A 26,651-nucleotide genomic window follows, 5' to 3' on the forward strand; every position below is an offset into this window, starting at 1 on the left:
CTACTTAATTCACAATGAATTTGTCTTGCATACGGATCATGAGGCTTTGAAACATATTGGTAATCAGGATAAAGTTAGTGCTCGGCACCTTCGTTGGTCCAGTTACCTACAAGATTTTACTTTTGTTCTTAAACATACATTTAGTGCTCAGAATCGGGTTGTAGATGCATTAAGTTGACGTGTTTCTCTGTTGGTTACTATGCGAACACAGGTGGTGGGTTTTGATAGTTTCCGTGAGGGCTTAATTACAGAAATATATAAAGTACTTAGGTCCTCTTAACACTTGTATCAACATACAATTTATTTTAACAAATGTATCGATGTACTATGCCCGATTTCACAAAAATAGCAATTTGTTAGCACTCGTCACTTAAGTGATGATGTGTCCGTTAAATGATGATGTAGAATAACTTCATGTCAGAAAATGAGTTGGTATAACGCTGTCAGAGAGGGAGGACGTGCGCCCCTATCCTAGGCACTATAAGAGGGTGGGCGCCCCTTTAGGTTTTACTTTTCAGTTGTTATTTTCGTTCAGTAGATTGTGGGCTTTGTGAGTATCGCAAAGCATGAGTCCAGTTCTTATTTCACATGTATTTTAGGCTGCCTATATAAAGGCTTCTTAGAGTTTTAAGAAAACCAATTTTTGATTTGAATAATTAAACAGAATAGAGATTGTCTGTTCTTTGTTGCGAGTATTGAGAGCTATTCATCTATCACTCTGCATAACTATGTAGTGCCCAGAAACCTTTTTGAAGGATTGAACACCGTACAAGGAAGTTATTCTAGTGGCTTGTCTCTGTGAAAACCCATCAATGGATATAGATCCATAAATTAATATGGAGTTGCAAATAATTTCCTTTGAACAATGCAAGTTCGAAAGGCGGGAGATGAAACATACTCTCCTATGTAGTGTCGAAAAACCTTTTGAAAGTATTGAAGACCATACCAGGGAGTTGTTTTAGTACTTGAGAGATGAATTGAGTGACCATTGAAATAGCCACTGTAGCTTAGGAGTGGGCAGACATGACAGAAAAGGAAGAGAATACCCCTATAGCTGTGCACAGAAAAATAGAAAGAAGAGGCCGGTATATGGACTAATATAATAGCCATGAGATGTTGAGATTATAATACCATACCGGGTGTCTAAAGCCTTGCAATAGAATAGATGGATCTTGGAGCCTCTCTATTGTCTCACAAAGAATTGGTCAGACGCTACCAAGGGAAATTACTTAGTTTAATCAACATGGATATCCAGGCCCGCTTTTTATTCCATCCATACTAGACTTGCACAGAAGGAAACTTTGTGGCCGAGCGTTTTGCCATTCAGCATGGTTTTGAACAGGCAAAAACTACTGAATGGTGGACACATGTATATATGGATAAAGGAAAATTTAAATATGCAACACAACACACTATATCTAGTTCCAATGTTCAAACTTCGGATACTTGCAATTCCTCATTGTACTCGTAAAGTTTGGAAGCAATAATTCAAACAAGATGCAAAAGATATTTGACATTTAGCAAAAAGCAATTTCCATTCCCAATCTAAACGCTAATAACGACATTGAGATGCCCATGGGCATCAATCATCACATGGTACACCGAAGCAAGGTCCTGATCTACGAATTGTTTTGTTAGCATTTCATTAGATTTAGTAGAGACTAGAGAGTTACTTCATGTAAACTTTTGCAGAAATTTGCAATAGAAGTCATTTCGGATGGTATCGTTGATGAATTGTTTAGTTGCATTGATATCACCTGGAGTCAGCATCTTGAAAGCAACATCATCTTCCCACCTCCTTTTGACAATGGAGCACGCTGTGTTATTAAGCAAAGGGTTGCCTCGGACGAGTTCTGCCTTTTTAACCTTGAACTCTTCTTCCTGTTGTTGTCGTACCTTCCAAAGTTTCGCCTTAACCTTTTCTGTTCTAATTCGTTCAAGATCAGCCAAGAGAGCTTCAGTGTCATCATTGTAGTGTTATGTGGAAACTCTCTAAGATCACTAAGATTGAACTAATGTTTAAATGAATATTGAAGATTGAGATGATGTAAAACTAAGCTTTTGTATTGAACAACAATGGCGGTTATACAATCGCTCACTCTCTATTACAAGTTTTTCTCAGAATGTTAGAATGAATCTTCTTTCTCCTGATCCGGTCTTTTTATAGTCTTCCTAAATAACTTTAAACCAATTATCTTCTGACACATGCCATTCTTCTTCTTCTTCCTTTTATACTCTTTTTCCCGTTCATATATGCCTGCAACAATTCAACTTATATCGAGATATCGACCCTTATGTCGATATGTCGATGTTTAAATAAAATTAAAATGCTGAAATATCAGTTTACAATATTTGCCCACGACATCGCCCCCTCTCGAAACTTTCACTTTTCCCTCCTGGAAAATGAATGTTTCGAGAAAACCCAATAGTCGAAAAATATTTTGAAAATTGAATTTTTGGGGAAAAACGAAACGGTTGCGTGTTGTGTAAGATGAAAAGACTCCCAAAATTATGAGTACATAAACCTTGCTGTCAATTTCTCTTTCTTCATTGAATCACAAAAAAGAAAAACACACACACACCGCCATTAACAATACTCAGAGCTTTTTATTATCAGGTCTTTCAAGAAGCCCTTTGATGTTCTTATTTTTTGTGCATGCAAACTCAACACACAGGTTAGAACGCTACAAACTTTTATCTTTACCATATGTCTGTTTTAATTTCTTAGTTCAAAATTTTAACTCGTCTGTTCATCTTCTAATCTAGGGTGTCAAGAATGATACATTTGCTATGCACTGTTTAAACTTTCGATACTATAAAAACTCAAATATATAGGGTTTATGAAATTCATGTTTTTTATTTGTTTCAGTATAGCTAGGTGAAAAACTTGTGTTAATTTTAAAAGAACTATCTCAAAACGTTCCTGGCTTCGACGTCAAGATCGTATTCTTTCGATGCCAAACATACCATTATGAACACCGATACCACCACCACAAAATCTCGACATGTGTGTAATAAATAATATCATATATAATTGTAATGAGTATAGTGATAGTAGTACCGATAAGGGATATGATTCTAAAAAAAATTATTGTTCTTAGGGATATCGATATGTCAAGTGAAGATACCAAGTCTGATGTTTGAGTTACTTCATCCGCATCAGCCTCGACATCCCAAACCTGGAAACCTTCTTATATTGTAGAAGGCTTGCCATGGCACCCTTTCGAGATCGTGACCTCGGAATCGGAGCGTAAAATTACCGAAGACACTAGTATATGGAGTCGAGGTCTGAACCCCTATTTTCCAAAGAGACCAAATCTAGAATTAGTGCGAGCTGCATATGCGATACCAGATGATATCACCCTTCGACACTGTGCTGGCCCTAGGAGAGGGACGGAATGCCAAAGTCGTGATGCCCAGTCCATCATCATTACTGTTGGGCAATTAGTTGTTGGTTTACAACTCCCATTGACTGACCTCGATCGAGAGGTATTGAACCACTTGAATATCTCTCCAGGCCAAGGCATGGGAAATTTTTGGAGATTGATGTATATTTGCAAGTACTACAATGCCCATCTTGATCCCAACATGCGGAGATCCCAAAAAATCAGGCTTCCTGATATTCTAAACCATTACACTTTTGTGGAACGTACTGAAAAACCCAAAAATGGTCCACTAGAGATTAGTGGTTATTTTTACCCCAAGAAACGAAGTAGCCGAGAAGGTATTATCAGAGTGACAGTAGATGGCCTCTCTATCCTCTCATCATTTCTGGTAAATAGGAATCATCCAGACCTATCACTGTTCCTACATTGGTGCACCATGTATTTAACCTCGGAGGTACGTTGCCTATTACGACTGTGTTGACAAAAAAATTCCAACACTCCATCTCGAACTATCTTCCAGAACCGGTGCTGATAAATATGGAAATCCTCTCCCCGTTACCCTTCATGATGCCACCAACTATCTTCCTCTACTTTATACTTTAAAAGGTAGCATGCTTAAAACAGATAAGTCTCGAGGTCAAGATCAATCTCGAAGTCAAGATCAATCTTGAGGTCAAGACCCTTCACCATCCCAAACTGTTCAAGGTTCATTACAGCCTTGTTCTTCTGAAAAGATGTTTAGAAAAACTTTTGATTCCTCTGAATTACCTTGTAACACTCCTCAAGGCTATTTTGATTATATAAATAATGGCTTTGTTATGACTAAAGATCTTTTTCCCAAAATCAAACATGAAACTCTTGATTTCTATAATTATGCCCTTCTTCAGGATGTGTTTGACCACCACTGCTTACTGTATACATATATGGCATCTCGAATCCCTCATGGAAAAAGTAATGTAGCTAGCGGTTTTTTGTCCACCAAAAAATCAACTGGAGGTAGCTCATCCCAGGCTCCCACTTCATCCAAAGAAAAACATACTGATACTAGTCTTTAGCTGAAGAAAAGGAAGCATCCCTCGACTACTGAGGTGTTGCCTGCTGTCAAGACGTCAAAATGTTTGAAGACTACAACATCTGCCTCGGTGCCCGTTAACCTTCAAGTTGCTCCATCAACTGTTCATACCACTGCTCCACTTAACTCTCATGCTTCTTCCTCTTCTGCTGAAGTTTTTTTGCCAGACCTGGTTCTCCATAATAAACGAAGGGTTCTAACCTCTTCCTATTTATTTGCTGAGCCTCCAACACCTGGACTCGGTGAGGCTCTTGTACTGAACACCATCCTTCCTCGAGATCGATTATCAATAGCTGAAATTTTGGCCAATGAACGATTTAAAATCATGTGTACTTCGCTTGAAAAGGCACGTATATACCTTTTGGCTTGCTATTATAACTATTTGACTATTATTTATATGCCCCCATCTTTTGTATTCTTGATTATATTTTAAAGTTGTTGCTATTAGTTAGTTAGTTTGAGACCGATATGGCTACTTTCCGCCATTTTAGAGAAGAAAATGAAAAACTAAATAAGGATAATGAACGCCTCCAGCAATCCTTTGATGTGGAAAAAGAAAAACATGCACTCACCACCACGAAACTTGGCTCTACAGAAACAGCTAAAAAGGCTGCTATTGATGATTTGAAAAAATTTGTTGAGGAGAATACCAAGTTGGTGAACTGTTGCACCCTAAACCTCTGACCGAGACCCCTCAGGTCCTCTTATGACTTGGCTGCACCTCTTGGGTTGCCTACGTATCCCTCCTGGGAATCAAGCCGTCATAGTTCACTCTTATCTTTTTCTTTTCCCCTCCTCCCCTAGCTGCCTCCCCTCTTTTCCCTTTTATATCTCCCTATTTAGGTTTACTTCTTGGGGCATAGTATGGTCTTGGGCCTATTCTCTGGGCCCAATACATACTATGGTCCTTCTATGAATACGGCTAATACATTTGCCCCATCTCGAGTTTGGCGGTGATGACGACGGCGGACCGGAGAAGTCCTTGAACTTCCTTGTCTTTCCTTTTGAACTCTAGATATCCGTAGTATCCTGTGAATGTATGTAGTCTTCTTCTCCTCAGGATGTTTCATATCATTGTACTCTACTACTAGGCCGTATGTCTGTGAAGTACTCAGCCCCTCCTCTCCTTTATAGAACTAATTACCATGTCCACGACGTGTCTCCACCCAACCGACAGTTCTCATTTATATAACTCACTGCCCTCTCTGCGAAGGGTCTCACCCCCTCGCTCTCACTCTTCAAACTTAACATCATGTCAACGAAGGGTCTCGGCCCCTCTCGTAGAATGTAGTCTTCCGAAATGCGATATTGGAAATTTGATCAAACTCCAGTCTGCCCCTAAGTTTGATTTGGACATGAGGGTTCGCGGAGAGCTCATCCCCCCCGCACTCATTTGGGTAGCTCCACGACATAGCCATGCCCCTTCGCTCTCCTTCATAATGCACATCTGGGAACAGCTCAGCCTGCCCCATGTTTGACTCGGACATGAGGGTCCGCGAAGGGCTCGTCCTCTACTGCGTTGGAGATGTTTGGGGCAGCTCAGTTTGCCCCCAAGTTGAATTCGGACCTCATCATCCGTGAAGGGCTCATCCCCCCCCCCCGGCTGCCTTGGAGATGTTGGGGACAACTCAGTTTGCCCCCAAGTTGAATTCGGACCACATCGTCCGCGAAGGGCTCATCCCCTCCGTTGCCTTGGAGATGTTGGAGGCAGCTCAGTTTGCCCCCAAGTTGAATTCTGACCTCATCATCCATGGAAGGCTCATCCCCTCCGCTGCCTTGGAGATGTTGAGGGCAGCTTAGTTTGCCCCCAAGTTGAATTCGGACCTCATCATCCGTGAAGGGCCCATCCCCTTTGCACTTACTCATGGAACTCGATATCCCATTCGCAAAGGGTCTCATCCTCTCTATTTCTCTATTGTAGAACTCAATAGTATTGTTCCCTCTGGATATGTTGACTGCTCCCAATTGTAATTTGGAACTCTGGCTCGCAGAGGGCTCATCCCCCTCACCGTCTCTACCCAGGAGTGGAGTCTGTTGAAGGGCAACTTAGTTCGCCCCCAAGTTTGGTTAGGACCACAGGTCTGCGGAGGGCTCATTCCCCCGCTGTCTCTACTATGGAATGGTGTCTGATGAGGGGCAACTCAGTTTGCCCCCCCAAGCTTGATTCGGATATCATGTCTGCGGAGGGCTCATCCCCCCCCGCTGTCTCTACTCTGGAATGGAGTCTGATGAGGGGCAACCTAGCTTGCCCCCAAGCTTGTTTCGGATCTTATGTCTGTGGAGTGTCTTAGCCCAGCCACCAGCTCTCCTTCTAAGAACACACTACCATGTCTGCGAAGTGTCTCATCCCAGCCATAAGCTCTCCTTCATAGAACTCACTACTATGTCCGCAGAGTACGTGTCTCACCTTTTCGTTTCTCTTTCGTAGAACTCAGCATTGTATCCGCGAAGGGTCTCATCCCCTTCGTACTTACTCCTAGAACTCGATGTTATGTCCGCGAAGATCCTCTATATTTCTCTTTTGTAGAACTCAATAGTATACCCACGAAGGGTCTCAACCCCTTCGCTCTTATTAGGACCACTCAACATCTCCGTAAAGGTCTCATCCCATTCTCCTCAGCACACTGTAAAACCCTATATCATGTTCGCGAAGGGTTTCATCTCCCCCGCTCTCTGGGTTATAGGCAACTCATTTTTCCCTAAGCTTGATTCGGACACTGCGGTCCATAAAGGGATCGTCCCCCCCAGTTCTCTGGCTTAGAGGCAACTCATTTTGCCCCAAGTTTGATTCAGACACTGCAGTCCACGAAAGGTTCATCCCCCCCGTTCTTTGGCTTAGAGGTAGCTCATTTTGCCCCAAGCTTGATTAAGACACAGCGGTCCACAAAAGGTTCATCCCCCCATTCTCTGGCTTAGAGGCAGCTCATTTTTCCCCATCTTGATTCAGACACAGTAGTTCACGAAGGGCTCGTCCCCCCGTTCTCTGGCTTAGAGGCAGCTCATTTTGCTCCAAGCTTGATTTGGACACTGCGGTCCACGAATGGCTCATTCCCCCGTTCTCTGGCTTAGAGGCAGCTCATTTTGCCCCAAGCTTGATTCGAACACAGCAGTCTACGAAGGGTTCATCCCCCCGTTTTCTGGCTTAGAGCCAGCTCATCCATGTATGCAAATAAGGTAGTAAATGAGGTGAGATAGATCCATCTCTCAATACCAGCTCAATCTCAACTCTGTTCCGTGGTACCGATGATCTATCTCTTTCTCTGTAACCTAAAACCATACGTATTCAGACGCTCCAAGCCATTGATCTCCGCCCCAATCTATTGATCTCATTGTTCTCCTGTCTCCAACTTCCTCGTCGTCGATGTTGTTACGTTGCATACTCTACTAAAACTAAAATCACCAATAACATAAAGGAGGGGACTATGCTGCCCCTTGTTAGACCCGTCACCCTTATGGCAATACTCTGCGTGATTGTCAACCCTTTTTTAACAGCCCCGCACAAACCCGAGGTGGTACACCTATCCTGCTACCACCGTCCACACCCTACTAGTCCACCAATGCCCACACTATACCCCCAGTTCCCACACTACGCCATGACCCACACTCCATAAGTCCACACACTACTCCACCAACCCACACACTTCACCACAGTATAATAGATTATAATCTGGATTATTACTAGAGAATGTACAACATGTAAATCTTAATTGCTCCTCTAGATAGGTTGCGTAATACAATTGAAAAGAGCATCAACATTTTCTAAACAAAGAGGGAGGTCTTATTGTACTGCTTCACATCCTCCCACAATGAATCTCTTTCTTCATATACTTTTGGCAAGATCCCTTCCACGATTTTCAAATTTTTCGCACTCTTATGCAGGTCACTTTCTAGCCGGCTGAACAACTCATCCTTCCTCAAAATCTGAAGCTCAAGATCCTTCATCTTGTGAGACATATAGAAAAGGCATCTAGTGCCAGGCTGGATTTCACATCGGAGAATGGCATGACCCCTTAAAGTTGTTGCCAACTCAGCCTGTAACTGATAAATTTCCTAATCCTTAGTGAACAGCTTCTCTCGCAATGCAGCAGTTACTAAAATTTCATCCTTGAGCTTAAATCCAGTGTCCTCCAAGGCCTAGGTATTTAGTTTGCCTGTTTCAACAAACTCCATGTTCCAAGACTGTGATTGAGAAGGAACCAAGTCAACTTTTTGATACAATACGGAAGCTATGGTCCGTAAACTTCTCTTTAGATTCTCAAAATCCGTCTTCAAACTCTGGACTTTCATATCAGATTCCACTAGAAAATATCCATCTAAACCATTCTTAGTAACTTCTTGACAATTTAATCCATAATAACATTGCCCTGACTTCTCTTTGACAAGTTCAAGCAACTTTTCACTTGTTGATCTGAGAAAACAACGATAGCCCTTGATTCTGTAAGCAGTCAACTCGAGAAAGCAATTCCTGGTCAAGTAGGAAGCATGATGACACTCCTACTTCTCCACGACTCAACATCTGAAATCAGCATCAACATCACCACGACTCAAGCACCCACAACTCTTTTCAGAATAGACTCCTACAGCCCATGGCAAAAAGGCCCAACAACATCCAACTAAGCCCATTTTACCAAGATCTGAAATGGGTCCAAACCGACCCATTTCCCCATCTTCTCCACTCACCACCATATCTGATCGGAGCACCACCACCCAACATCAACCACACATCTGAGATCAATTTGCTCTCAAAACCAAATGCTTAAGCCATTTTCTTCATCAAGAAAAAGAATAAATTACACACCACTCTCCGCAGATCACCAAAATTCAAGACAAATAACTTCAAAGCCTTAAGAACTATATGTTCTGCCAAGTGCACCGATATAAAACCAGGAAATCGACAAAAGATATCACTGACTCAATAACAAAATAAGTAATATAAAAATCTTGCATCAATTTGATTTCGCAATGTGAAGTGACAGCACGTAGTGGAAACACTTGATTTTAGTACAGTATCTTGCGGCACCAAGGATTATGTAAAGCTAACTTCAAATCTAAAGTAAATAGTGTGTAAAACTCAAAGCAACTTATCTTATCTCCCTATAGACGATGCCATTAGTTGACTTGGTTGCACCTCTTAGGTTGCCTACGTATCCCTCCAGGGAATCAAGCCATCGTAGTTCACTCTTATCTCTTTCTTTTCCCCTCCTCCCCTAGCTGCCTCCCCTCTCTTCCCTTTTATATCTCCCTCTTTAGGTTTACTTCTTGGGGCATAGTATGGTCTTGGGCCTATTCTCTATGGGCCCAATGCATACTATGGTCCTTCTATGAATATAGCTAATACATGAATCGAATGAACAGCTCATATGAACAAATGGTAGCTAAATATGAGAAAGAAAAAATAGAGCTCATAGCCCAGATAGCCCAAGCCGGTACCGAGCTGGCTGAAGCTGATGAACAAATGGTACCATGAAAAGTTTCATGCCTTATCTTCCGCAACATCTTATTGATCAGTATAAACTTAATGTTGGTGATGAGAATGTGATTTCTTCTGAGGCTGCCATTAAAACTGACAAAAAGGTGGTCGAAGATGATAAAGAAGCTATTGATGAAACTGACAAAGAAGCTAGTGATGATGAAGTTACATAAATCAATTCAGCCGACATCACGACTACCCTGCTTGTCAATCTTGAATCCTTACTTCTTGATCCCGCCTCTCTAGAGGGACTCGATATGCTTGCCGATCTAGGTTTAATTCTTGAAGCCATATCTAATGATCCAAACCAACCTAAAGACTCATGCCATAATCAAATTTTCATTTGAGGATTTCCCATATTTTGTAATATTGATACAATGGTTTGATTATCTTGCAACATTTTCTTAAATTTCTTTTGAATTATGAAATAGATCTTTTTGCTCCTTGTCGTTTGTTTATATTTAAAATATATTTGTTAGTAGCTTTTGATACTTAGAAATATTTGAAAAGAAATTTGGAATTTAGATACTACTCCACTCAAAAGTAGTATCAATTGATACTTAGCAATATTTGAAAAGAACTTTGGACTTTCGATACTACTCCGCTTAAAAGTAGTATCAATTGATACTTAGAAATATTTGAAAAGAAATTTGGACTTTCGATACTACTCCACTTAAAAGTAGTATCAATTGATACTTAGAACTTTGATACTTAGAAATATTTGAAAAGAAATTTGGACTTTCGATACTACTCCACTTAAAAGTAGTATCAATTGATACTTAGAACTACTTGAAAAGAAATTTGGACTTTTGATATCACTCCACTTAAAAGTAGTATCAATTGATACTACTAAATACTTGAAAAGAAATTTGGACTTTCGATACTACTCCACTTAAAAGTAGTATCAATTGATACTTAGAAATACTTGAAAAGAAATTTTGGACTTTCGATACTACTCCACTTAAAAGTAGTATCAATTTATACTTAGCAATTTATATTACTCCACTGAAAAGTAGTATCAATTTTGGACTTTCGATACTTATCAATATTTGAAAAGAAAATTAGAATTTCGATACTACTCCTCTCAAAAGTAGTATCAATTGAAATACATACCTTTGATTATTCTTACTTGATATTGAAGAAAATCTACAGTTACCGAGCTTTCTTGATTTGCTGCCAATCCCTTGCGTTTCATTGACCTGAACTCGACATTGCTGCTAAGAATAAGATTTTTTTTACCTGAACTCGACATTGCTACCAAGAACATGATTTTTTGACTTGAACTCAACATTGCTGCCAAGAATAGGATTTTTTTACCTGAACTCGACATTGTTGCCAAGAACAGGATTTTCTTTGACCTAAACTCGACATTGCTACCAAGAACTTGATTTTTTTACCTGAACTCGACATTGTTGCCAAGAACAGGATTTTCTTTGACCTGAACTCGACATTGCTGCCAAGAATAGGATTTTTTTACATGAACTCGACATTTCTGCCAAGAACAGGATTTTCTTTTACTTGAACTCGACATTGCTACCAAGACAGGATTTTCTATCGAGTTGAGGACCTACATATAACCATGATTTTTTCTTTGACCTGGTATCGAGGTGAGGACCTACAGATCACCAGGATTTTTTCTTTTACTTCTTATCAATATATGATTCTATAGATACCAGGATTTACGATATTTATATCGATATTGCTTTTAGAAATTTCAATATCTTTATTGAATGCATAACTTCGAACATACATCATGACACTTAGAATATTCTTTATTGATAAAATGCTTTCAAATTGCTTACATTTTGAGGTTTTGCGAAGACCTCACTTTCTGCAGTTTTCAAGTAATAAGCCCCATTAACACTTACTTTATGAATGATGTAAAACAATTCCCAACTTGCTGCTAGTTTGCCTGCTCCTTTTTCTTTAGTTGCTTGAGAAACCATCTTTAATACCAAATCACCTTCCTAAAAATGTCTTTCTCTTACTTTCTTGTTGAAAGTTTTTTTGAACTACCGATGGTATGTGTCGAGCTTTAATCTTGCTTGATCTCTTATTTCCTCGAGATTGAGAACTTCTACTGCCATTACCTCATCATTTTGGCCATTCATTAAGACTTTGGTCCGGATACCACAATTTCTGATAGAGTTACTACTTCCATGCCATAAACTAATGTGAAAAGAGATTCTCCAGTAGCAATTCATGGTGTCATTCTATAAGGCCATAGAACGCTGTTTAGTTCATCCACCCAGAGACCTTTCTTGTCCTCCAGCTTTTTCTTGATATTATCCATGATGGTTTTATTTCTTGCCTTTGCTTGCCCGTTGCCTTGAGCATAATATGGTGCAGATGTGAAGTGCTTTACCTTGTACGATTCTAAGATAGTTTTTACTTTCCTACCCTCAAACTGTGGCCTGTTATCCGATATGATGGCATAAGGAAATCCGTATCGGCAAATTACTCTTTCGAAGAGAAATTTTATTACATCTTGCTCTTTTATGTGCTGTAGCGATTTGGCTTCTACCCATTTGGTGAAGTAGTTTGTGACAGCACGCATAAACTGCTTTTTACCTCTTCTAGGTGCTAGAGGACCGACAATATCCATACCCCAGAGTGCAAAAGGCCACGTATTCAATACGTAGTGCAACTCTTCAGCTGGCACATGTATAGCTTTTCCATTTATTTGGCATCGAAACACTTTTTAGCATATCGAAGACAATCTCTTTGCATCTGAGAAAAAAATAACCTTGCCTTGTTATTTTATTTGCCAGTGATCTCCTCGCTGAGTGGTTACCACATTCTCCTTCATGCAATTCTGCAATAATCAAATGAGCCTCGTCTGAAGATATGCATTTTAAATGTGCTTGGTCTACCAAGGTTTTTCTGATATAGCTCATTATCAACTGGGATATATCTGTGGGATCCTGATTTAACTCTTCTTGCTTCATTTTTGTCCTCTGGTAATTTAGCATCGAAAAGAAACAATATATATGCTTGCATCCATGACGCCCCCAGTGTATCGATCTCCATCACTTGGGTTTCTTCGATGTCAATGCTTGGCTTTTGATGGACTCTAATATGCAGGGTTCGCCCCTCAGTATTCTCCAACATAGCAGCCACATACGCCAGAGCATCGGCATGTCTATTTTCTCCTATGTTTAAATGCTGAAGCATTAGTTTACTGAAATCTTTGAGTTTGACCTTTATGAGGTTTAGATAATCCACCATGTTGTCACATTTCGCTGCATATCCTCCATTAATTTGGCTGACGACCAGCTGCAAGTCACTAAAAATTGATAAATCTTTCACATTAAGAGACTTGGCCATCTCCAACCCTGTGATTAAGGCCTCATACTCAGCATCGTTGTTAGATGCATGGAATCCCAATGTCACTACTGTTTTGAGCCTTTGATTTTCAGGTGTGACCAACACAATCCCGATACCACATCACTTACTCCCTGATGATCCATCGACAAATAGTCTCCAACCATTTGTTCCAGCCCATGGATCATCTACATCGATAATATCCTCAGGCTCTTGCAACACTGAAAATTCCTCTTATTCCATGCCCCAACTAGCATCCTCGCATGGAAAATCAGCAAGAAAGTCTGCCAGTACCTGACTTTTCTCTAATACCCTGTTTCAGTATCCGACACCAAATTCATTATTTAATACCGACCATTTGGACATTCTTCTTGACTTAGCCGTTTTTGCCAGAGTTTGCTTTAATGGGAGAATTGTCATAATGATCACAGAGTGTGATTGAAAATATGGCTTTGGCCTCTAAAATGAGAATAAAAGCATTAAAACATACTTCTCCAGTGTCGAATACTATGTCTCTACCTCGAGCATTGTTTTGGTTTGAAAATACACTAGTCTTTAATTTCAACACCATTTTCAACTTTCACCAACACTGAACTTATAGCAAATTCTGATACAGCCAAATAGAGAAGAAAACTTTCTCCCTCATCTGGTTTTGTAAGTGTTGACATTTCTTGCAGATATTTCTTTAATTCAGAAAATGCTTCTTCACATTCTTCATTCCAACATAATTTAGTATTCTTTTTAAGCAACTTGAAAAGAGGCTTACAACCATCAGAAGTACGGGAAATGAATCTGTTGAGAGTAGTTATTCTTCCAATCAACCTTTGTATCTGCTTTCTAGCTGTTGATCATGGCATCTGCTGAAGTGCTCGTATCTAATCTAGATTAGCATCGATACCTCGCTTGGTAACAATGTACCCCAAGAATTTTCCAGAACTAACACCGAAAGTACACTTCTTTAGGTTAAGCTTCATGTTAAACTCCTTCAATATCCGGAATACGGTATCGAGATCTTTTATCATGGTCTTCAGCTCTCATGGATTTTATAACCATATCGTTGATACACACCTCGACGATTCGCTTAATAAGCTTTTTAAACATTTTCTCTACTAGCCTTTGATATGTAACGCCTGCGTTTTTTAACCCAAATGGCATTCTGATAAAACAGTATATCTTTCCATTTACAACAAATGCCATTTTGAGTTGATATATAATAGCCATTAGAATATGGAAATATCCTGAATATCCATCACAGAAAATAATTAACTCGAAACCAGCTATTCGATCAACTAACTCATTTATCCTTAGCATCGGATAGTGATCTTTGGGACATTTCTTATTGACATCTGTAAAATCAACACAGATTCGAACTCTCCCATCCTTTTTAGGGACTACAACTATGTTAGTGACCCATTCAGAATGATCCATATATATATATTTTTTGAAATAACTAGGGGGTTTTGGACTCCCCAACCTTTATATATGGGACTAAGAAACTCGCAGATACATCTTCCCTACCTTATCCGCCAAGATCAAATCATTAAGTTTGTGATCCAGCGGTGGTATAAAGTACACACACTCATTACAAAAGTTCCTACTTAGCTTAGATAGATAATATGTGACTTGGTTACCCTCGCGAAAAACATGCTTAAAAGTGACCATCTCGAACTTCAAAATCTCAGCTTGTATATGAGCAGCTATGTTCCGGCAGTGCCATGGCACCTATTCCTCCTTCGCCAAAATCCGCATTGCCCTCAGAGAATCCGACTGCACTTGAATTATGCTAATCCTCATATTTTCCGCACCTTCTAGCCCTTTCTGAACTCCCAATAACTCCTGGTACCGAACTGACATTCTCGTTGAGCTGCCATTATACGCCATTAGAGCATCTCCATTCCAATCCCTTACCGCTCCACCATAGCTGGCCCTTTCATTTTGTACCGATCCATCTGAGTTCAGTACTACTAACCCATCAGGTGGTTTACTCCATTTTACCCATACCTCATCTCTTTGCTTTAGAGTAACTCCTATTCCCAGTTTCGCTAGCAACACTTTTGCAGCCTTCTCCTCCTTTACATGCTCCAGTGTTTTACCCATATAGATCTTCATGCTGCTAAAGACTTTCTAGCTCACAACATCTGCTGACCAAAATCTGTCTTTCTTCAGCCTCCAGTTTCGCTCATTCCAAATGGTTTGGACTGCCGCACAGGTAAAGGTTCTTATCATTTCAGAAGCCAATGTGTTCGCTCTGCAAACTCTCATCAAGTAATACCATTCAATATGCGATGCTCGCACCATCTCTTGCAGTCCTATGGCTATCTTGAAATTCTGCCAGACCAGTTTCGAGAACGGACAATCAAAGAAGAGGTGTGATGAACTCTCTTCGTGACACCCACACAAGCAGCACTTTGATTGAGCTATCACCCTCTTGGCCATCAACCTATTCTGAGTTGGGAGAGAACCCGAAAACAGCTGCCAAGTGGTAAAGGAGTGCTTCGGTACTGAATATTTCCCCCACACAATCTTAAACCATTTTACCTTACTTCTCACTTTTTTCAGTACAGAGTTGGATGAGGAAGTAGAGAAATTTCCTGTACTGCTTGGGGTCCATGTCACCTGATCCTCATCGATGTAGGAGTTTATCTTAGTTCCCAGAATCCACTCCTTTACCTCACCCTCCGGCATATCAATGATACAGCTCGACCATCTCCCCTCTCTTAAAACTGCAAAAACCTTTGCATCCTCTAGGACGATGTTGCCTAACAAGCTTCTAGCTTGGTTATTCAGGTATAGAGGCCCCAAACTTCTCGATGTTTCAAAATCCCTCTCCACACCCAGGAGCAATCCCTCGGCACCTTCATCGTCTAAAACTGCTTGTGCTTTATGTGTTGCTGCCATGCCCATCTAACCCACAAACAATCTGATTTCTGCGCAAGTTTAAACACCAAACCACAGTACGCAGCTTGATTCCAAACTTTTGGATCCACAAGACCAAGCCCTCCCTGATCCTTGTCAAATCTGAGAGTCGCATGACTAGCATGATGCATTCTGCTCTCCATATTTGGCCCTGCCCATATGAACCTATTGCACAGCTTCCCCACCTTCTCAATCACTGTTCTTGGCAACACAAATGTCTTCGCCCAATAGGCTTGGAACGATGCTAGAACCGACTTCACCAATTGTACTCTTCCGGCTCTGTTTAGGTCTTTATTCTTCCAATTTGAGATTCCCTCCATGATCTTTTCGATAAGAGGCAAACATTCTCTTATACCCAGTTTAGTGGCCGTAAGAGGTAGCCCTAGATAAGTAACAGGGGGAGCTTCAAGAGAAATATCCATAATTGCCGCTAATTCTCGTCCTTCTTCTTCTGACATGCTACCCGTTAGGAGAGTAGTCTTTTCATTGCTAAACTGAAGCCCTGTAGCCTGAGAGAAGTCCTGCAAGATGTCTTTTATAGCCAGCATAGATTCCATATTACCTTTGCAGAATATTAGGACATCATCGGCAAAGCATAGATGTGATATGTCCAGTTTCCTACATTTGGAGTGCGCATTGATTTTTTTTTTTCTGCTTAAGCCCTTTGTAGAGAAGAGCACTCAAGATCTCCATGACTAGTACAAACAAATAAGGGGAGACTGGGTCGCCCTGTCGGAGCCCTCTTTTCCCTTCAAAATACCCTTTCGGAGTCCCATTTACCTGTACTGAGTGCGAAGGAGAAGCATAGCACATTTGTAGCATAGTACTGATCCACATATTTAATTATGCCATTATTCAGCATTTTTTGTATTTCAGCTTGCACCGCTTCTTCGTACATTGGTCTAACCTTTCGATGCTTTTGATGTACAGGAGTTGATCAGGTCCCAAATGTGTGTTTTATTACCCATATATTGCTACATTACATTCCCTCTTACGCTTAACGAAAAGACAACTCATAGTTTTTACTGCTTTTTTCAGGTTAAGGAGTATTTCATACCACTTATCATAAAAGTTGCATCTTAACACCAAAAGGAGCTTTAATCACGCTTATTATGAAGACCAAAGCTGCTGTGGAAAAGTGTTGAAAAAGTCAAAATCAACGGTCAAAGTCAACAGTCAAAGTCCTTAATTTAGAAGACCAAAGATGGAGGCCCTTATCTCAAATTATGAAGATTTTCTCCCTAAACCTATCTTGGTCATGAAGAAACCAAGCTAAAAGGTGAAAGGGTGAGGTGTCTAGTTTGTAATGGAGAAGGGCAAATCTGTAAAAAGCAAAATTAGGGGTATATAAGCTAAAAGCAAGGGAGAAAAAAACCCATTCATTGTCTTATGATCAAAACCATTTGGTTTGTTTAATTCTTGTCTTGTTTTTCAATTTATGTTTTTATTTTTCTTATTGTTTTAATTCCTTTCAATCAACTTGTTATTTCCTTGTTCTTTATTTCAATCAACTTATTATTTACTTATCTTTGTTTCAATCTTCAAACTTGTTTGCTTGCTTTCATTTCAATGTTTTAATCAATCTTCCCCTTCATGTTTTCAAGTCATTTCAATACAACAATCTAGCTTTCAAGTTTTCAATTGCTTAGAACTATTCTAATCATTTCAAAAGTCTACCTTTCTTCTTCACATCTCCCTCACTCAAACTCTAAACAATTTTAGATAAACCTCAACTTCTAATCTAAATTCTTTTGGAGTATACAAACCAATAATATAACTTAAAATGGCACTGTCGTCATGGATTGAAGGAGTGAGAGTGATTGGTTGAGAATCTAAGAAGGGAGCATCATTCTCATCTCTCCATTTCTATTTTTTTTTTCAATTTTTTGTCATTTCATTTTATTGTTTCTCTGTACTGATCTACTTTTTTACAAATCAAGTTGCTGGAAAACAAAGTTGGAGAGGAGCTGAAGACACTGGCAAAAGATGACAGCCGTTCATCGGGGTCGGCGGGCGACCGCGCGAGCGTGGCGAAGGTGACCTCACCTCCAGTGAAGTGTATCCTATTTTTTGGTATCCCAGTTGATTTGTGACGTACAGTTGCACTCTGAGCCCAGATTTTGTAATAGAGTAGGAGAAAACAGTGGAACTTGTTTGTAATAGTTAGTGATAAAAAGAAAAACGGAAAAAAGAAAAAAAAGAAAAAAGAAAAATTGGTTTTTGATTGATTTCTTATGATGAACATGAGTTAAACTTGGTTTAAGTTCAATACTTACCAAGGGATTATAGTTTTAATTGCCTTGGGAAGTTCAAGTGTGTGAGGCAAGTTGTGGATTATAGCTCACACACTTTCAACCAACTTGGTAATTAACACTCTAATTCTAATTGACTCTAGTGAATCTAGGTGATTAATCTAAAACTAGTTAACTAGATTAGTATAATCTTAGGTTAGTTTTCAGTTTGAGCCCTTGAAGGCAAAATTGTATAAATTGTCAAAACCCAACTTGTGGGCTTTTTAAGTAGGCCTTTATTGTAACTTAAAACAGGGTAAAGCTCAAAATGTTGGGCATGATTCTCAGATCAAGTGCCAACCGATATCGTCTTCTCCTCAAGCAGCGTGTAAGCATGACTTGAAAGGTAAATTCTAAACCTCCTCGAAGCCTAAGTAAGAGGATACTTGTGTGTTCAAGCATGCTTACGTGATTGTTTGAAATTTACTTTCTGCACTACAATTTACATTCGCGTATAAGGCTGAACCCGAGCCATAACAACCATTGGGAAGTCATTACCCAATGTAGGTAAATTGGACGTTGCTTGATTCTTGAAATCCCTAGACCAAAAATATTAATTAAAATCAATTAACTAGAGCCCAAAGTAGTCATGCTCCTCTAGAAAAGGACAAACATATAGCCATGAGGATTTAGAGTAAATCAATTACTAGATTCTGATGGACCAACTACTTTCCTCACTCCCCTCCCCCAGATTCATCGTGAGTGAGATTCTTGGTAGCACTACACACCACTTGGTGAAGTGACTGCCTACTCTTCTGAGACGTGTAGTAGAGCCATCCTAGTCTATCGCCCAACCGTTCCTCTAAACAGGGCATAGTAAAATATAGACCAAAAGCAAAGCTTTCAAAACTCCATACTTGCAAAAATGAATTTTGATTGCTTGAACATACATTGCACCGTTTGTGCATGTTAGGATAGTTTTGGGGTCTTGCTAAAAGTGTATGATAATGCGTTTAGGCACTTCTAGTATTAGCAAGAATAAAACTTACTCATGTAGGAGAGCTCGTCGCCCTAGACAATCTTCTGTTTCTAGTCCTCCATCTCTTAAGATGGCTGACGAAGTAGTGCAACCTGAAGAACCTCTCTCCAACTTCTACACACCATTGCAAGATGGGCCTCCATTTTGTATACGACTCACACCGCTTATGAGCAATTTTAGGATTCCACCGAACGTGTTCAATCTTCTACCCATCTTCCACGGGTTAGAACACGAGTTACCGTACGAGCATCTACACCGGATGCATGAAGTATGAAATACCTTTTATCATCCGGGCGTCACCGACGATCAGGTTAAGCTAAGAGTGTTTCCTTTCACTCTAGCTGGCAAGAGTCACGCTTGACTTCTTTCACAGAAGGCCGACCATTTTGATACATGGGAAAATATTGTGTTCTCCTTCATGAAGAAATACTTTCTGCCGAAGAAAATAGAAGAGATAAGAAGCAAGATACAGTTCTTCAAACAGAGTACGAGTAAGACATTTTCCGAAGCATGTGATTGATTATCTGACCTACTCCATTCATGTCTGCGCCATAAACTAGAAAAATCCACTCTTGTCCAATGTTTCTTCAAAGGCCTTCTCCCATAACACAAAGTAACCCTCGACATTATGAGTAATAGTAATTTCTTGGATAGAGGTGCAACAGAAGCCTTAACCTTTCTTGAAAACCAAGCTGAAAAGAGTACCCATTGGGGTGACATAAACAATTCCAGAACAGCTCAACCCAATACATCTAAGGCTAGTGGTATTTTTTAGGTGAAATCAGATCCAGAAATCAAAACCCTAATAGAAACCTTCACAAGAAAGATAGATGCCAGCCTAAACCCTCATCCTGTCATGAACGTAAATACCTTACCATGCAATTTCTATCTAAGCTTAAATCATATAGATGCCACATGTCACTTGATCACAAACCTATCATCAATTTAGCTGGATGAAGTATGTGCTTTCAATGTACCAAATACACCGTGAAGACAACATCCAAACTTCACATGGACCAACATTCCAAAAAACCAAACACCACCAGGTTTCAACAAACGAACAAATACCTTTAGACAAGGACAAAGACAAGGACAAGGTACCTATAACAATCAAAACAGATCATTAGTTCCATCCCAATTTAACCAAAACTATAAAAACCCACCTATCAACAACCAAAGAGACCTAGTCCCCGTTACACCATCAACTAGTGTCCAAATAGATAAGCGCACCGAAATAATGTTATATGTCATGCAACAGCAAATCCAAATCCTAGTATCCATGCAAGATAAAACCCAGAAAGGTGTGTTCCCAGGTCAAGTTATTCCTAATCCCAAACTAACAAACACAGCTTTTGAAGCAACAAGTGACGTGAACGAAGCTGGAATGCTAAAAACTCTTTCTTAAAGATCCCATTTACGAGGATTGAATCCTCTTTTATAATGTATTCCTTTTCCATTCCTTCCATATTTTACTTTAAAGGGATACATCAATCCGGTGATCTCTCCACTTGGAGGGTGTGGTTGTAAGTGCTGGAGCCTTAGTCCACAGTATATCTCGCATATTTTTTGTAAAACACTTTTTACTCGTTGTTGTAGTAAGTGTGAATCTGTGGAGTGAGTATATAATTTTTCTTTTCTTTATTTTTCACTTCTTTTTCAAAAATGTTGTTTTCTTTGCACTGTTAATGATAGATTCTTGATACATCAATAGTTAAGTGATTTTTCAAAATGGGCAATGGATTTTACACAGACCAACCCCTAAAACAACGCAATCTAGGGGCAGTTTGAGATCAGCTTTGGTTACTAAGGGTTACCTATATCACCGAGCTATTCGCCCGGGTCAGGACATTAAATGTCTTGCGCAGTAAATCCCCCAACTCGCGTAGCTGAAGCTATGTCCGTCTAGATTGGGTCCACCATAGAGCCGACACGAAAGTTACATAAGATTATCTATTTTGTTTTCAAGTAGTACCATCTAGAATCACTGCTTTTGAGTATGAGTTTCATAAAACATCTCTCCATAGTTTTTAAAACCATAAGATATACAAATGAAAGTTATACAACCGAGTAACCAAAATGATATCGGATTAATGTATAATTTTATCTTCTTGGCAAAACCTCTATATGGATAGAGATATATTTTGAATGAGAAAACCAACTAAAAAAAAAAGACGAGGCATCTTGATAAAAGATAAAATTGAATAGTCTACCTATGAAATGAACGATGAACTCAAAACGTAAGTAAACTAAAACTATTTACGTGTCTATATTTATCAAAGTTTCTACTCTCAATTCTATCGAAATAGAGTGGAGTAATAAATTCGTTCCACTCCTAGTTCTCTAGCATGGAATGTTTTCTAGTCTAATTAATCAGTCTTAAGTCTAATGAGAGTTTTACGAGGGGGAATTATACTACGATGCAACTGCCCACAAGATACAAACTATAATTGATTCAATTACGGAAATACTACGTTGATTCTATAATAAGGAATTAGGGGGGATTGATTCCACCTTAACTCAACTTAAACTCACTAACGAAGAATAATCGTAAGTAATCCGAATTTAATCGCCACGCTAACAATTGGTTCTTCCTAATCCCTAATTACACATGACATTTCTACCAATTCATAACTAGCATGTGAACGATTAAACCCATTCTCATGGCGAATTAATCGTTTCTAGAGTGGAATAGAAATTACGACGACTTTACGATAATCGGAATCAAGCTTTCATCAAGGCTTCTCAACCCCCTCTAATGGAGGTTTAGCCGAGAATCATTCCGCAATCATTTCCATATAAATCTAAACTAAACATAATATCAAGATTCAAAATTTATTAATCTAAATTAAACAATAATTAAAATCTAATTAACAACTAAGAAATGATAATCAACAAGAATTAAAACTAGATCTAATAGATTGAAATACAAAAACCGAAATGACAAGAATAATCACTATTTTATTTATCTAATGAATGATATTCAATGATTCAAGAAATTAATCTAAAACAAGAAAATGAAATTCTAAAACTAAGTTATAAAACTCATTAATGGAGGCTAACTAATCTAATTCTAATCTAGGTCTAACTATCTACCATTAACAAAGAGCTAAGCTTTTGTTTTTATACTTTCAGATCCAAAAATCGTGCATGGGCTTGGAGCCATGTTTTGGGCCAGAGAATCAGGCCCAAAACCCAATTCTTTCAGTCCAAAAAGGCTTCTTCAGCTGCAGTTGGCTTCAACAGACTTTTCGTCTACTTCTGCTCCTCTGATTGGGTCAAGTCTTAGACCATTGGAAAGCTCTTTCCGATCCGGTCGTTTTGACATAAGGTAGGCCCAATTCTGAGGTCTGAGTCCAAAGATACGCCCTTCGGAAGTTCTGCTGACTTTGTGTGCTGTTTCTGCCCGCGTCGACTTTTCAGCTTTTGACCAGGCTTTAGAAAGGCTTTGTCTTCTTGAATCTTGGCCTTTAATCATAGAACTCCTTAGCAACCGACCTTTGCTCCTTTATCTCGCTAAAGTGGCACATTTCTGCACATAATGGACTTTGAAGCCTGAAATGCATAAAAACACGTAATCAGTATTAACTCTTAATTATTACTCACATAATTGGTCTAAAAGTATGATGGTTAAGGGGTTAAAACTATAGTTTTGGGCTCTTATCAAACCACCCCCAAACAGCATTTTGCTTGTCCTCAAGCAAAGATGAGAAATTAGAATAAGTGACCAAAAATGGAGTTCTATCTACTCTCGTTTCGCTGAGTGCGATTGCATTGACCATATGCAACAAGGCCTTAAACCACTAGGAATTCCCTAGTGGACGAGTTATAGCCTCATGAGAGTTTTCCAGTGAAGGTACTCACAAACTTCATCTATACTACAACGACTAAGAAAGAAAACTATTGTTTCCTTATTCATGCTCCAAATTATATATACATCTCACTAGCTATGACCAAGAATAACCAAGTCAAAAACCTAAGCTAATATATGCATAATAATCAATCATCTACAATAAACATATATACAATGAGTAATACTATGAAATGCAATAGCAGGTCCGTTTCTGAAACTCGGAATAACGTCCTTAAGTAGGTTCTCACAATAATAGTCAAGATACAACACTCTGATTTTTCCACTCAAGTTTCACTACTCTAGTGCGCAGTGGGCACACTTTACCTTACAATCTCAATAACACACAAGGAAGCCGGAGTCGATCAAACACATCTGCCACTTACTATCACACTAACCTATTCCTAATTGAGCTAGGGGTCTTTATTAGGTGTTTCGGGGATTAGGAGATGGTTTAAGAAGGAAGGAAATGGATATTAAAAAAGGACAAATCTGAGATAATAGAGTCTTCATATTATGTAACTAGAGAAAACCTTGTTATTTACTTTTGCTTCTACACTTTGTTTCCATCCTTAGCCATTTTTTTTTTTTTTTTTTTCTTTGGCTTTTGACTCCTTTTATTCTATTTTTGGAGTTTTTATTTTATTTATATTTATATTTTTCTTTTCTTTGGATGGAAACTTCTTTTTTCTTTATTTTCTCAAGCAACTAACTAATTTTTGTTTACAAGGTTTTTTTTCTTCTTCTTTTCTTCCTCATTCTATTCTCGGACTTATTCTAAATTGGGTAGGTTGATTTTTTTTTTTTATTTTGTTTTGTTTTTGTAATAGGGTAAAGGATTTGTGGTTTATGAAAGGCTAAAGAAAGGCTCAGAGGGGCGACTAGCGGAAAATAATTCATAGGTTTGAATTTCGCTGGCTATATCGATCAAAGAGGGCCTAAAATTCTCGCTTAGGATATGGTTTAGTGATCAAGCAAGTGGACGTGTGATTTCTCTATCCGGATTTTACTTCTCCCTTGTATCATTTCTCAAATGTTTCACTCTTATAAGGCTTTAGGCTATATTCTCACGGGATTTGTTGAATAAGTACTCTAGCCTAGATTTCATAAACTTACTGCTAACAATCATAGATACTCATGTAATATATTTATAGATAGATGCAAAGATTATTACCTACATATTAACCTAAGTTTCTAAAAATTATTCTAATGCAAAAGCTACGTGAGACTTCTAGATTGTTAAGAGCATAGAGAAAGAAAACAATACCAATATTTCTAAGTGTATAACATAACTTATTTATTTATATTTTTGAATTTTTGAAATTTTTAACTAGAGAACAAGTGCATATTATACATATCTATATCCTAACAGATGCCTTAATTACACGTGTTTCTATGCCCACCCCCAAACAAGAAGCATGCTTTGTCCTCAAAGCATTTAAATAAAGAGGGTAGAAAAATACCATGGAAATGCGTTGAATTCGGAACATCGCAAAACAAGGTTAAAACATACTAATATAAAAAACCGACGAACTCTATAAGAGTTCCACCCATTATGGCGTTAACAGAATTAAATTGCTTGGGACATAAGCAGACACTAAATGGAATTAAAAACTTACCTTATCTCCCGGATATGCATATTATCTACCCAATAGCACCATGGGTCTTGTATTCCAAATGGGCATGGCAAGTCCAAGAACAAATGCTAGCAAGAACCATAAGCGGTTCCCAAACTACGTGTGTGATCACCTACAGTCCAAGCACCATAAGTAGTGCTTTGGGAACAAATCTTCAAAGACTGTTCGGTATTATTGTAGGAGATGTCATCTCAAACTACGCCTGGAACAGCTGCAAATGACCTCTGGAACAACCCGCAGAAAACTGGAAATTTTTCGGTCTACGGAGAAGTCGAGTAGCAGTTTTTTTTTTTTTTTTTTTGACAAGGGAGCGAGGTGGGGGTAAGAATAGGAATTTGAGTAATCAAGAATGGAAAAACCAACACCCCACCCCCAATCAAATTTTTGAAAACAGGTTTGTAAAAATTTGTTTTAAAACGTGGGTCTTTTAAGGTCAGATTCCCGAGACTTGCTAGATTACTATTTTTATAGCTTTAAACTTTTTTACTTTTTATGAATTAAGTTTAATATAAAGGAAAACAATAAGCAGTAAAGACATAATTCACACCATAGAGAAACATGACTCAAAAACCAAGAAAACATGCAAGAGTGGAAAACGTGAATTATGTGAACCGTGGACTTAGGATCCGGTACTTACAACCACACACTCCATAGGGAGGGCCCGGTTACTGAACGGTGCATTCACCAATATATGGAAATGAAAGGAAATGCACCAAACACAAAAATCGAGTCGTTTATAGTCAGATACTCGAGACTTTATCTAAATATATGTATGAATATGCAGTTTATCATATATCAACAACCGAAATTGTTGTGGATCGTTTCATAAATAAATATCACAGAAAACATATGCAAACACAATCAAGCACCAAGATTTCCCTACGACTTGACCCTAGTGGAATGAAAGCTTAAGTCGGATAGACCTATAACATAACCGAAAGCATGCACCTTATGTTTCATCTTTGAACGAGAGGGTGTCCTAGTGAATAAGTGTGGAAAAGTGAATGGTTGTGGAAGATATGGTGGATTGGGATACGTTTTAGAGAAAAGCATGGAAAAATGAGGATGTGGGTTTAGCACAAAACTCATTCATGGTGTAGTTAGGGACCGTCCTCAAGTCCTGAAAATGAAGGTGTCAAGTGGTTTATCCTTGGGAAGTATTTGTTTACTAGGTGGATTTAAAAAATCATGAAGCATAGGAGAAACTAAAGGATCGAGTGCAAACTCGAGGTTCCTTTGAAAAGGGTAGAGGGTAAGGAATATTGGTGATGGAAGGTGAATGATTCTCGCCTAGAGCTCTCAAGTCCATATCATCGAAATCTTGATATATGCAAGACATTCCTCAATAGGTGGGTCAAAAGGATCATTTGGGATAGAGATTGAAAAATTCATCTTCCGTCATAGCATCAAGGGATGAATGGTTGTTGGCAAGGGGACTCATGAAGTGGTAAAGAAGCGGTGCAAAAGAGTTGCGAGGAATTCTTCTTCGATTTCGTCTACTACCGTGGAGTCATTGTTAAAGTCGGAATTTTCAAGGAAAGAAATTTGTTAATCTGTTTCTCGAAAACATGTTTTGAAGTAATCTTGAGCTAAGCTCTTGATCATGCTAACCTCTCCATTTGTAGATGAATCGATATCGCGTGTCCTCGCTCGAAAACATTTACCTCAATGTAAAGATGGCCAAAGGACAAGGACATCGAACCATCGCTGCAGTTTATGAGCCGCGTTG

At 39.0% G+C, this 26,651-nt stretch overlaps 1 protein-coding gene across 1 annotated transcript in view; it reads right to left on the reverse strand.

The window, feature by feature from the left end:
* Positions 1–1,674: 1,674 nt before the first annotated feature.
* Positions 1,675–26,651, reverse strand: part of LOC147487593 (uncharacterized) — a 37,919-nt gene continuing 12,942 nt past the window's right edge. Inside the window, exons 2-3 of the mRNA XM_086574071.1 lie at positions 6,193–6,224; positions 1,675–1,971 (exon numbers count right to left, since the gene is read on the reverse strand). Of these exons, the coding sequence (XP_086430197.1) occupies positions 1,675–1,971; positions 6,193–6,224 (329 nt within the window). The remainder of the gene's footprint in view (positions 1,972–6,192; positions 6,225–26,651) is intronic.

The sequence above is a fragment of the Coptis chinensis genome, chromosome 7 (assembly GCF_015680905.1).
Source record: "Coptis chinensis isolate HL-2020 chromosome 7, ASM1568090v1, whole genome shotgun sequence".
In the NCBI taxonomy this organism is placed as follows: Eukaryota; Viridiplantae; Streptophyta; class Magnoliopsida; order Ranunculales; family Ranunculaceae; genus Coptis; species Coptis chinensis.